Genomic DNA, 12,487 nt, shown 5'->3' with positions numbered 1-12,487 from the left:
TTCAGAAGCGACCCGGCAATAAATGAGAGCTCAACGAAGTGGTTCATCGTGTGAAAATGTATAGCTGCCAAATACTCTGGAGGGAAAAACCTCAAGAAAAAAAATCCACGCGAACACAGGGAGAGAGACGTGGAAACTCCAAATACACAGCAGGCGTCAGGGTCGAGGTGGAACCCACAACCTCCTGCATACCAGGCGAAGTAGTTAACATCTCTCGCCACAATCTAGAGCTCTCCGATTCAGTGCGGTGATGCGGGTTATTATCACCCCCCGCCAATGAACGGGCTTCGCAAGCATTTACTTTTACACACACCTTTTATTTGCAAACAATAAATAAACGGGATTTCATACAAGTAAACGTACTCAAGTAAAAGAGCGCAAAGAGCCCTCGCTGGGTTCACATTTATAACATTTATAACCATGCTGTTAGAAATGTCACCCGTTTTCATAAGCAACCTCGGTTAACTTCCACTGACCGTCACTCATTGAAATTCGCCCAAATTGTTTCGCTCATAAAACCCACGGATTTGCTTTTCCCCATCGGACAGCAGGTTAGCGGTGAAAGCGTGAAGAATTAGTCCACCACGATGAGACGATCTCGAAACGACGACAGTGAATTAGCCCCCCCACCCACTCCCGGACGAGTGTTTGGGTTGCACCCCGTTGCATGTCCTCCGCTAAGCCCGTTTCGTCAAGAACGTGGAGCGAAACGTCGGGACATCGTGCTGAACGTAACACTGCGGCAAAACTCGGAGGCGCAGCGGCGAGCTGCACGGTGCAACCGCGGAAAACCCCACGTGGTCGTGTTGAACACTGAATTATAATGAACGCGTCACGTCTAACGGAAGTACGCCCTGTATCGCTTATAAAATTCGATACAAAAGTGTGTGGCGTTTTAGGGGAAACTAAACAACTAATTGCAAATATATTGTGCCTAAACTTGGCAACACACTAGCACCATATGTAATTGTCCCTCGAAGGCTTTGAACATTCATAACCCTATTGACTCGGCGCAACTCTAAATGTGGGTAACGACAGTTGAGCACCGCTGGATATATTTTAAGAAGTGTGAGCGAAACACCGCTTCGTGTAGTGGCGAGAGGAGCCGGCCAGAATTAACAAAAATATATATAACAACCACAACACACCAGCTGTCAACAAGGGATTAATAAACATCGGGATGAAATTCAAGAACGAAAACAGATATTGACAATGAAACCACACGGTTGAACGAGTGAAAAGAATGCGACACCACTTGAGCCATTTAATCCGAGGTGCGTAGCAGCATCGGGCAAGTTTGCATCCAAGCGTCGGGGAGAAGAAGCTGATCGGTTGCGCGGATTTTTGACAGATTTCCCAAGTCAACGGTGCCCAGCGGCACTATTTGAAGAGCGTGGCGATTCATCTAAATTCAGATTGGCATCATTGCCCCCTACACCTGGCACTGGGAATTTTTCAAATCCCTTTCCGCGGCGCGTGCGTCCCTCCCGCGCCCGGAGGCTCGCTACACGGCCCAGCCTCGGTGCGAACAAACAGTGCCTGTCGCAAGCTCGACTCGTCATTGAGGCCAAAGAGACCCGAGGTCATTCCGACACCCGCTTCCTCTGCTCACAATGCAACGCACGCTATGAGCGGCGCAGATTTATGGTGAATGTGAATATTGCTCGATCGTCGAGGAAGAAGTTAGGGGGGCATTGGGCAGGGACACGTCGCTCGCAAGGGACGATGGCCGGAGGTCGAGGCCAATGACGGAGTGGCAGCCAAAGGTGGTGGGGGAACGCGCTCGAGGCGACGTCTGCCACGGAGATGGAGCAATCACGAAAAGCTTAGGCACAGGGGCTGGAGAGCTTATTGCTTTGTACGTGACAAGATGACAGTGGCTTGGGGAGGCTTTCACCCAGCAGTGGATAAAAGATTACGACTGATAATGACGACAATCATGATGATGATGACGACGGTCATTCTGAAAAGCGCGTATGGCTACGGCGGAGTAGATACGTTTATTTAAACCTTTCCCATTCCGATGGCGTACGAAATACGTCATCGGTTGAACTAAAATACACTATCTATAGCGGTGCGTTTTCAGGTCGGAAGACGTAGCAAGGCTCCCACAATGCCACGCGGGAGGGCGCGTGGCACGGTTTGGCCCCAGCTATCATAGAGCGCGTGTCGTGTCGCTACGGCACTCTGCGGTGAGTAACAACATCCTTAAAAACAACGGCGCTACGCCTCTCTCAATAAAATGAACGCCGAGCCGCGACCGCGTTCCGAGATTCGGCGGTGAACGGGGGACCCAACGCCCTGCAACTTGCAGACCGTCTAGGAACGCGAAAGGGTTCAATGACGCGTGAGGGCACTGCTCATCGCCGTCGTCACCGCCACCGCCGCTCTTCACCGTTAAACAGAGGACACCGAATGGAAGATTGACTGCGGGAGGGCGACCAGCCCCGCTTGTCAATGTCGAGAGTGGCACCGCATGAGCGCGGGGGCTGGTTGCCGAGCGCGTTTGGTAACAACGAGCACTCGTCATTGAGTCGGTTGCGGGCCGGAGCGAGTAGATTTAGCATCGGAGCCGAAGGGCAGATCCGTCTTGGTTAAAGGTCAAATGTTGCGCGAAACGTTGCACACAGTATAAAAGCACTTTGTTACAATGATTGTCATATACAGTTTCTTATGCCGCTGCGTTAATAAAGTAGTTTTCTCTACATCTTACAAAAAAAAGATATACGTGACCGGTCAATGCTTCGCTCGTATGCATCGTTACTAAGACCTGCATACGTAATTACTCAAGGTGTGAGTGTTTATTGTGTTTTATAATATACATATAACGCTGTGTATATAATAACTAAGCACGGATATAATTTTCTACACCATGGCAAACGCACCTGGAGGATAAAACAACAATGTAATGTGCAAGAAAGTCACACCGCAATGCAAAAATAGAGACAACTTTACAACAAACAAAACACTTCTAAGTCATGCAAATAGAAAACGCCAAAGATGTAGCAACGCTCCAGTAACAGCGGCATTGCGAGTGATGTGACATTATCTGTTCGGTAAGGGAGACGAGGCTTAGTTGGTCTCGGCACGTGTTGAGAATAGACAAGAGAAGGTTCAACGAGAAGGGCTATGGAGATTTGATTTTTTTTATTTAACCAGGTAAGACTCACTGTGCTGTGCGCCTTTTGTCGTCATCTGGTCCGACACCATGTGAGATTAGGCTCTAAGAAAAGCTGTCTCGAGTATGGACTAATCAATTTCAAGGACAGTGCATACATGATCAGAGTTGTCTTTTTGTTTGCATTTTGACCGCAAGTGTTGTGGTTAATGCAATCATGAGCCCTTGTATAAAGGTGTCTGTTTTTATGCCAGATAAAAGGGTAAAAACCTATTACTGTGTAGATATATTTCAGAAGAGACCTGATGACAAAACTGTAGCTCAACACAGTGGCTTATCACGTGGGTATTTATAGCAGCCAAATACTCTAAACGCGAGTTGATTCTAAATATGGAGGAAAAAACCGAAGGGCTCGGAGAAAAATCCACGCCACCAAGGGGAGAGAGACACGCAAACTCCAAATATACAGCAGGCCTCAGGATCGGGATCGAATCCATGACCTCCTGTATATCAGGCGAGGCAGTTAACATCTCGCCACCGTGGCGATGAACCCGCGCAGAGCAGGAGGAGCAGAGGGAGACCGATGGCGATGGGAGGATGTGGTGGAGTGAGATAAGAGACTGCAGAAGATGTACGGAGAAAGAAAATCCGAGCAGCCGGACTCCGTGCCAATAATTGTTCTTCTAGCTTGGAAGAAGTCACGTCTAAGAGACTCGATGTAGGTTTATGTAAGTGTCGTGGTTTCAATGTAAATATATATGGTCTCGCATGTATGTATGTATTCATATGTGGGTGTTTATGTAAGTCTGCGGCTCATGTAAGTGTATGCCAGACTATGGGTCTCTATGTGAGTCTATGGGTCTCAATGTGAGTGTATGGATCTTGTAAGTGTTTATCAGTCTATGGGTCTGAATGTAAGTCTATGGGTCTCTATGTAAATCTATGGATCATGTAAGTGTATGCCAGACTATGGGTCTCTATGCAAGGCGAGTGGTTGTGGTTAGTGTAAAAGCGCAGGTAAGAATTAGACCAAGAAAGATAATCCAACTAAATCCACTGCTGGGACTGTGGGCTTAGAAGACGCAGAAGAGAGAAACCTAACATGGGGACTCAATGTACAGCCTGTCAGCAGAGGATTATGTCGGCTGTGATTGGCTGATCTGTCGAACAAACGGATCCCACTAATATGGCTATTCGCAGGTGTCCTCTTAGCTGTGCTTTCAAGTGCCCCTCTCACACACGTGTGGGACTCTCGTACCGTAGGAACACATGTTCCCTGAAAGGAAGAAAAAAAATCCCATTTTTCTAACCAGCAGCAATCAATTCCTGATCGAATGCCAGGGTTCAACTAGTAACTGGCTCTTACTTTTTTTAAATAGCGATGTTGACAATCCTACACGATAAACTGGCCCCCGCCACAGAAACGTGGAATTTCCACAAACGGCTTTGGGGGGGGGGGGTGCACCCACAGCTACAGATATGATCACCGCCCGTCACTCGTTTAAGCGGGGACACCACTTTGCCCTTTAAAAAAAGAAAATATTAGTTCTCATTTTAATAACTCTGACAAGCCTTCGGTGAACCGTCAAGGGTGGCCGCGTCCAAACACAAACGTTGTTTAAATGCAAATCGAAGCGGAGGAAGAAGAGGTGGGGCGGCGCAGGTGGAGTTGCGGGAGGAGGATGAGCGGCGGCGATGGACTCGTCGCTCACGGCCCCTTGACGTTCTGAGCGGGGCGTGCGAAGGACGCTGCGAAGTAGCACGTGGACGGGTCGCACTGACCCGTCCGCCCGGGCGGGCCCTGCGGCCCCGACTGCCCTGGGACGCCGGGTTCCCCCGGCTGGCCCTGCGGGCCGGGTGAACCGTCCTTGCCGAAGCCTGGAATTCCAGACTGACCTGCATTGCCGCACGCAATAGGTGCGGGGGGAGGGGGGGATGGTCACATACCGGGTGAGGCATCGCAGGGAAAACAAACGTGGACAGCCCCCCCCCCCGGCCCCCCCTCTCGTCGTGTGTGCCACCGCCGGACCTCACGCTGGTGATCACATGACGTTGGACCGCGTTGAGGACTCGGTCTACCAGGCTCGCCGTCTCTTCTCATCCACCACCACGCCGCCGGTCACAAACACCTCCCTTTCTGCGTGTTCCCTCTGCGCTGCTCAACTTTGAATTTCCATCTCGTTGTTTCTTTACCCAAGCTCCTACGATAATCTTGCTAAATTCAAGAAATGTGTCCAAACTCTGATATATTACAACTACGGCAATCCTGGTTGTTGCTGACCCGTTAATGTTTTGGGCTTTTGGGCCTGTGCTTAAAAAACATGTAAAACAAAAATAACAAATCTGACGCTGACCCATCGCATCCCACGCTGGCCCTTCAGTGTTCACCCGTCCATCACACGGCACCACGAGGTATACATGGGTTAGGGACGTGGAGAATGCTAATTTACTTAGCCCCAGACAACACACCATACTCTGACCCAGGAATCCTATGAATCCTTTGTATTATCAGATTATCTGTAGTGGCTGGTAAAGGGACATGGGTGGATGTATTGGCTGTATGAGCTGTGTCTATATTCTCGTCAATTATCACGATAAAAATAAACCGTGGTATTTCAAAACTCTGGCAGAGCTTTGCCTCACCACGTGCTGGAGAATGGCCTGCAGAAGGAGATTTCACAGAACTACTTCCGAGGTTCCGTCAAGTGACTCTTTCATCCAAACTCGGGGTACTGTACTTTCCCACATGCCCTCTTGTAGAGATGTTTGTCGGGTGGAGATAGAAGCGATATTTGTAACCCTCACAGCTGGAAATTTGAAAACTGAATCCCAGACTCTGACTCCAGGATCTCAGCAGTACTAGCTCGATGCTCTGAGCCCCGAGCTACCCGGTCACCTCACACGAGAGTTCAATATTTAAATCTCATTGTGAGAATGTGCAATGCCAAGATAACCGGATTACGTAAGCGAAGCGGGAATATCAGACGTGGCAATTACACGGGCCCTTTAATGCGTGCCAGTGACCTTCCGCCAGGTGGCTGGACTAATAAAACCCCAAATGAAGCTCGCTTTAAAATGTGGTGATTATGAAGGTCTGCGTTCCGCTCTAAAAATACTGTTCTTTTATCTTGCCGGTGCTTGCCGAGGCCACGTTGACTCATCACGGCTGCCTGCAGCGGGAGCCGCAAGGAGGCGATGTTGCCCGCGCACGCTCGTGGCGGCTTCACTGAAAATTCTATTTTAATTAGATTTTTTTTAACCAAGCGTCGCTGGGTTGCATCACGCGTTGCCCTGCGTGATGGCCGACGTTCTGCCCGACGAGCTGGGAGCTTCGTTAAAAAAACTGAACCAAGTTCCCAGAGAAGCTTGGAACAACGTGTGATAACGACCTGAAACTGCCAATACCTGTACAGTGGTATGACCATAAATTTTATCTTCTCCCCCATGAAGAACGTAACCAGGATCAGACAAAGAACCCGTCGGCATGTATGTACAATATAACAGCGTTTGACTTTGTCATGATTTTTACAATCATTATTGCTGTTGTTGTCGAGTGCGTTGCATGTGAGAGCGAGTTTAAAAACAGCGAGAAGCCTCACCTGGTGGGCCCTGCGGCCCCATGTCACCACGTGCGCCGACCCCGAGCATTCCTCTCTCCCCCTTGGGTCCCCGGTCGCCTAAGAGAATGAGGACATCGCAGTCGTGACAGCCCCCACCCCAGCGTTCGCGCCAATAGCTATCGAGTGTGCAGGCGGTGCGACTGCAATGGGGCGCATGGGCCCAGGAGCCGGTGTACGAAGAGAGATGGAGGGAAGTTGGACGGCGGGGGAGCAAAGTTCATTCCTTGTCACCGGGGTCCATTGCAACCTCGCTGTGCCACTGGTTATAGTTTTACAAAATTACCTTTCTTGAAGTAATTGCCTTTGTCTTGCAATCACTCTCTTGTGATGGCTGAGAGTGACATCGTCATTGCACAATGAGTGCAATCGTTCACAAGATTTCTGAATCTCAGCTGCACATTTTCTGGATCTATATATATTTAAAATGTATTAATGTAATGTAGTAATATATGGTTAAACAATTTGGGGGGGGGGGGGAGAGACCTTCATCCGGCAGAGGATTTACAAATTAATTTAAAATAATGTTATTTTATAATGCTGTAATTATGAAAACACATTGTGATAAAGGCTCATAGCGCGGCATAAATTATTGAAGTAAGGTGCGCGCAGATGTTTGAGTCGGCAAGCGTGGAAGTGGCTGGTTGTTTTAAATTCATATCACCAACAGGCGTCAGAAGGTCACACTGCCGTGCAGTGAAATTGCGGGGGAAATCAAAGGATTATTTTACAAGCACTAAATCAGTTGACCTTTCAAAAACAATATTCAGATTATTATTTTTCTTTTCAACTGGTACGTATTACAAAAGGAGTTTAGAAAATTGGAGAAAATGCATTTACTTCATTTATTTCCTGCCCATTCTTCACTGCACTTTTTTCAGCGTCCTGAAATACAACAGCCCTGTGTGTGTGTGCTATAGCCGTGCAGCCGTAATGAAAGGGAAACAGTTTGACCTTCTACCCAACGAGAACGTCGGCAAGACCTTTTTGCATTGACGATCACATGGGTGGGTGGGTGGGTGGGAGGCGCAGTTGGCCCAATGTCCCCATTTACTTCTAGATTTGAAGCTTTCGTGACTGCAAGGATTCATACTCTTAGTTTTTTCGGTAAAGTCACGTAGGTAAAAAAATGAAATTAAAATTAATAAAAATAAATAATTTCGTATTTTTACCTACGTGACTTTACTGAAAAATCTAAGAATATGTCCCCATTTACCTCGGACCGATGCCCAGAACGGGTAAAGAATAACCGCACGGCGGTGACCATCGACACACACCCAAAGGAGTTGATTGCGATGAGTGCGATGAGCCCAGACAAGGGCCCGATGTTGAGTTGACACTCACCCTTGAACCCCGGCAAGCCCTGGGGGCCTTCGCGACCCATCTGCCCCGGAGGTCCAGGCTCTCCAGCCGAGCCCGGTCGCCCAGGCAACCCGTCCTTGCCTGGGTTACCGGCGGGGCCTGGTTTGCCAGGCGAAGCCATTATGGCTGCCGGCTGGACTTGGCCGATGATCCGCGCCATGCTTTCTATGGAAAACAGAATTTTGCGAAATGTGATAAATTACCCACAAATTATTTTATTAGAAAAAGGAAAAAAAACACAAAGCAACATAGCTCGCTACTTGCACAACCATGCCCGTGTGCAGGCTGGTGCCGCATACACCTGGTGCTACACAGGGACAGCTGCCACTGGGGGTCCCCCTGGGCTCGAGTGCCATAGGAGCGAGTGAGATGAAATGTGAAGTGAGGAGCTTTCATTTGCCGAGGCATTTAAGTGCCCTGCAAATGGAAATTTTAAATCCTAAATGCCAAAACGCACGGGTGATGGGGCTTTCGTGACTTATATTAAATGGAGGGCAATTGGTTCCATTTGATCTTAAAGCAGAATGAAAATGCCAGCTTCCAGTGTGACACCGATATCCCCTGGGCTGAGCACTGCGATGCTCGCGTTGTGGTTCTGACGTACCGTCCAGCTGTCTCGACACTTCTTCTCTGATGAATCTCTTTAGGTCATCAAAGGACACGGATTTCCCCTACAGAAAAAAACAACAACCAATAAAACAAACAGAAGGTGTAAATAAAATAAAGTATTAATGTGCAGTGGACTCCTACGGGCTGTCTGCCCATGGACCGTGATGATGATGAAGACTCTGAGACATTGCTATGGATTGGAAAGTCCTTCATCCTGGAGTGCGTATGTAATGGCTGACGGTTATGACAACAGGTAATTGTTGAGAATTAATTAGTCTCAGCACATTGTTATACATATATTTTATCATCTGGCCAGGACTCTTGGATGCATTCTAGGTAAATGTGCAGCCCTGCAAGTTCTTGCTCATGCCACTGATGGCAGAAGGGCCACCCCTAGAGTCGGCTTAATAGGCCATTTGGCCTACTCTTTCACGCTAGCCAGAAGACTTGGAAGAGGTGGTCGTCGTCACCACACGTTACCCAACCATACACGACCTGCCGATCGACTAACTGTGATGCACCTATTTGTACTGCTGGGTGGACAGAGGCAGTGACATTTAAGAAGCTTGCCCCCATTGTTTCAACTGCCGTGCCGGTAGGTTGAATCAAACCGGGGACCTCTGGATTGCAAGTCCAGCACGCTAACATATGACAGTGCAGCGGCATCTCGCAAGCATCGAATGATATTTTAGTCAAGGGCTGCCCAATAATCTATTGACCTCCCCTATCCAAAGGGCACGGATTTCCATCAAGTGCAGACACTGTTGCAAGAAGAGAAAAAAAATAAGATAATTTGCTGGCCGAACACTTCAAGAGATGTCCGAATAAATCAAGTGCCGGCATTAAATCGCACGTGCGGTTACACACAGCGCTGCCCTGCCCTGCCACCGGACTCGCGTACTCCCACGCAACGTCCTTAGCGGGACATTTCCACGCGCGGTGAGCGACGCCACTTTTGGTTTCGCTCCGCATCCATCCACCGCCAACCACGCCGAACCTAGTCGAGCGTCGCAAAGATCGCTGGTGCAACGTGGCACAGAAGACAGTTCAACGAGATATCGCTGAACGGCATTTTTGTTGTCAGTCCACTGCTGGATGAGGGCCTCCCAATGCTGTACGGGTTACATGTGCAGGCCTTTGTTGTCATTCCACTCCTGGGCGAGTGGCCTACCCACATGCTTATGAATATAGCACTGCAAGACGCCGCTGCATTGGGAAACGCCGGCCAGAAGTGAGAATGGATGGTGAAAGTTGCTCTACACGTTTCGGATAGGGGCCAAACAGGCTTATCTGAACTTCGTCAGGAGCTGAACCCCTCTGAATGCATGGCTAGGAGAAGGTGCTTGTCACTCACGTGGCTTAAAATCACAATGTAAGCACCACACACAACGGATCGTGAGGGTTGGCACGGCCTACATCCAGAAGTGGATTGATCACTGCCGATGATGATGCCGACGATTGTAAATCGTACCGTCACGGCCGCACGGATCTACCTGAAGGCCTGGTTGGCCTGGTTGCCCCGAGGAGCCCGGTGTCCCAGGAAAGCCTCTCTCGCCCGGTGGCCCAGCAGGACCCATGGGACCCGTGAATCCCTTGTGGCCCGGTGTCCCGGCCTCCCCGTCGCGGCCCTTGTCTCCGCCAGGGCCCTTCAGGCCTTGGACGCCCGGGTCGCCCTGCGGGCAGAGCAATGGCGTCGCCGTCACGCGACGCTGCTCGACGTGCGTGGTTGTGCCGACGGGCGGTAGGAGTCTTTTAACACCGCCCGGGGGAGTGCCACCGCCTAGTAGCGTGGGCCAGAGGTCGCAACCGGGTACCCGATACCCGTACCCTACCCGATACCCGGCTACCCGTACCCGGCCAGGTACGGGTACCCGTTTGCGACTCTGGTGCGGCCGGGTACGGGTACGGGTAGGCCGTGAGACACTGGTGAGTAACCGTTTGTCACGCATTTCGGGTAGGGTACGGGTAGGGAACAGGTTAGGGTAGGGAACAGGTACCCATTTGCGACCCTGGTGCAGCCGGGTACGGGTACAGGTAAGGAATCAAAACCCGTTTGCGACCTCTGCCGTGGGCGTTTTGAAGGGGGCACCGTTCCGTTTGGATATCAGGTCGAGGTTGCCGGCCGGTACTCGAACCGGCACGTTTCTCGTCTGGCTACGGTTGGGGTGTCCGCAAGTCGTCGCAGCTCTTCCCTGTTACGAGGACCAAACCAAGTCCGATGTTGGAGAAGCACGAACACATCGGTAACGCTTTTGGGGGGAGGCTGCGGGGTAACGTGGAAGTCGCCTGTCCTGCCGGTTCGTGAACAGGGGGAGCTTCAAACAAATTGGCTGCAGGTGCTCCGACTGTACATCTTTTAGACTTTTGCTATTTTTAAAACTAATTGTGGTAACTATTCTAGTATCCCAAAACTTTGTCACCGTACTTCGAATTTTTGAATAGTATTTGTGCTTTGCTGTACTTCAAGTACAAATACATGATCGTGTGAGAGTTATTCGACTGCAGCGAATTCAATATAAGCCTGCCATGAGTACTTTGATTGATTAAAATCCATAAAATAATGAAACATTTCAATGAAATAAAAAAATTATGACGTCATGTAATTACCACGGCGTCAATTGCTGCGCGCGAAAAAAACGCCTTTTGCAAAGCACTCATGTTATGGCTAAATAGCTCTTTGTTTACAACTGTTCAATAAAACAGTCACGTAAAATAAGGCGAGTAATGATAATCGCGATATGGCGATATCTATAAAAGTAGATAATGCGATGATTTTTGTGGCTCTTGTATCCCACGAGATACGGTGCCCATTTGCTAATCGCGGCAATCGTCGCGCTGACAATGGGAGGCAGTGACGGGCAAATCACCGTGGGTGGCGATCGATGTGGCCTGGGTGGTTTTGGCAGTAAGCGTGATTGCCACGGAGCCAATTTTCACAGAGATCGATCATCGACTGATCATGACCCAAATGTGCAGTTTACTGGAGAGGGAAATTTAAAAACAATAGTGCTTCATTCACTGGGTTTCCATTAGGCAGTAGCGGAAAAAAAACTGAGCTTAAAGGTAATGGTGCAGCCGTGTAATTACTTGATCATGCCAATACTGGTCTACTGGACATCTGTGAAGAAGAGCTTTATAGCTCATAGGATTCCTCCAGTATAAATACATCTTCTGATTCTGAGAAGGGCATTAATTCTATCGTGCTGTGACGGTTCCACCTGAAGATGGATAGCTGTACAGCTGTCGTGCTGTGACGGTTCCACCTGAAGATGGAAGCTTGTGTTGCCTCCGAAACGTCGTGATTTTTATTTTATTTTTATTTTACTTTTATTAATTTAAATTTTTTACCTACGTGACTTTACCGGAAAAAACCTAAGAATATCTGAGAAGGGCCTCCACGCTGGCCAAACATCTTGGAAGAGTTGGAAGTAGGAGCACTTTGCCTCGCTGCACGTGACCTGCCCATCTGTTAATTGTAACTACGCTTGTTTGTCGTAAAAAACTAATTTGCGTAAGTTTTCTGAACTCAGATTTTAGTTGTTTTGTTTTTTGTAACAGTCACTAAAGTGCTGTGAATTATGTAGCGTTATGGTGTTCATAATAACGCATCTTACAGGCATTAAGTTAGAAAATATAAAAGGCATTCATTGCTATGCTCTGCGGGAGTGGGATGTTTTTGGACGGACATATAAATCTTTATCCGTCCTGTCAATTGCCCTTATCCAACATAAAAAAGACGAATTAGAAACCCGGGTATTGCACGTGCGTAGGAGGTCACTGG

General features: G+C 48.9%; 1 protein-coding gene across 3 annotated transcripts in view; it reads right to left on the bottom strand.

The window, feature by feature from the left end:
• Positions 1-296: 296 nt before the first annotated feature.
• LOC133344176 (collagen alpha-1(XXII) chain-like) overlaps positions 297-12,487 on the bottom strand; it is a 164,138-nt gene continuing 151,947 nt past the window's right edge. For all 3 annotated transcript variants that reach the window (XM_061554189.1, XM_061554188.1, XM_061554187.1), the window contains 5 exons: positions 10,200-10,379; positions 8,702-8,768; positions 8,080-8,262; positions 6,718-6,795; positions 297-5,014 (listed from right to left, as the gene is read on the bottom strand). In XM_061554189.1, the coding sequence (XP_061410173.1) occupies positions 4,827-5,014; positions 6,718-6,795; positions 8,080-8,262; positions 8,702-8,768; positions 10,200-10,379 (696 nt within the window). In that variant the 3' untranslated portion in view covers positions 297-4,826. The remainder of the gene's footprint in view (positions 5,015-6,717; positions 6,796-8,079; positions 8,263-8,701; positions 8,769-10,199; positions 10,380-12,487) is intronic.

Source organism: Lethenteron reissneri, chromosome 19 (genome assembly GCF_015708825.2).
Source record: "Lethenteron reissneri isolate LAM-NWPU_2019-01 chromosome 19, ASM1570882v1, whole genome shotgun sequence".
Classification (NCBI taxonomy): Eukaryota; Metazoa; Chordata; class Hyperoartia; order Petromyzontiformes; family Petromyzontidae; genus Lethenteron; species Lethenteron reissneri.
This window is presented reverse-complemented; position numbering and strand designations above follow the sequence as displayed.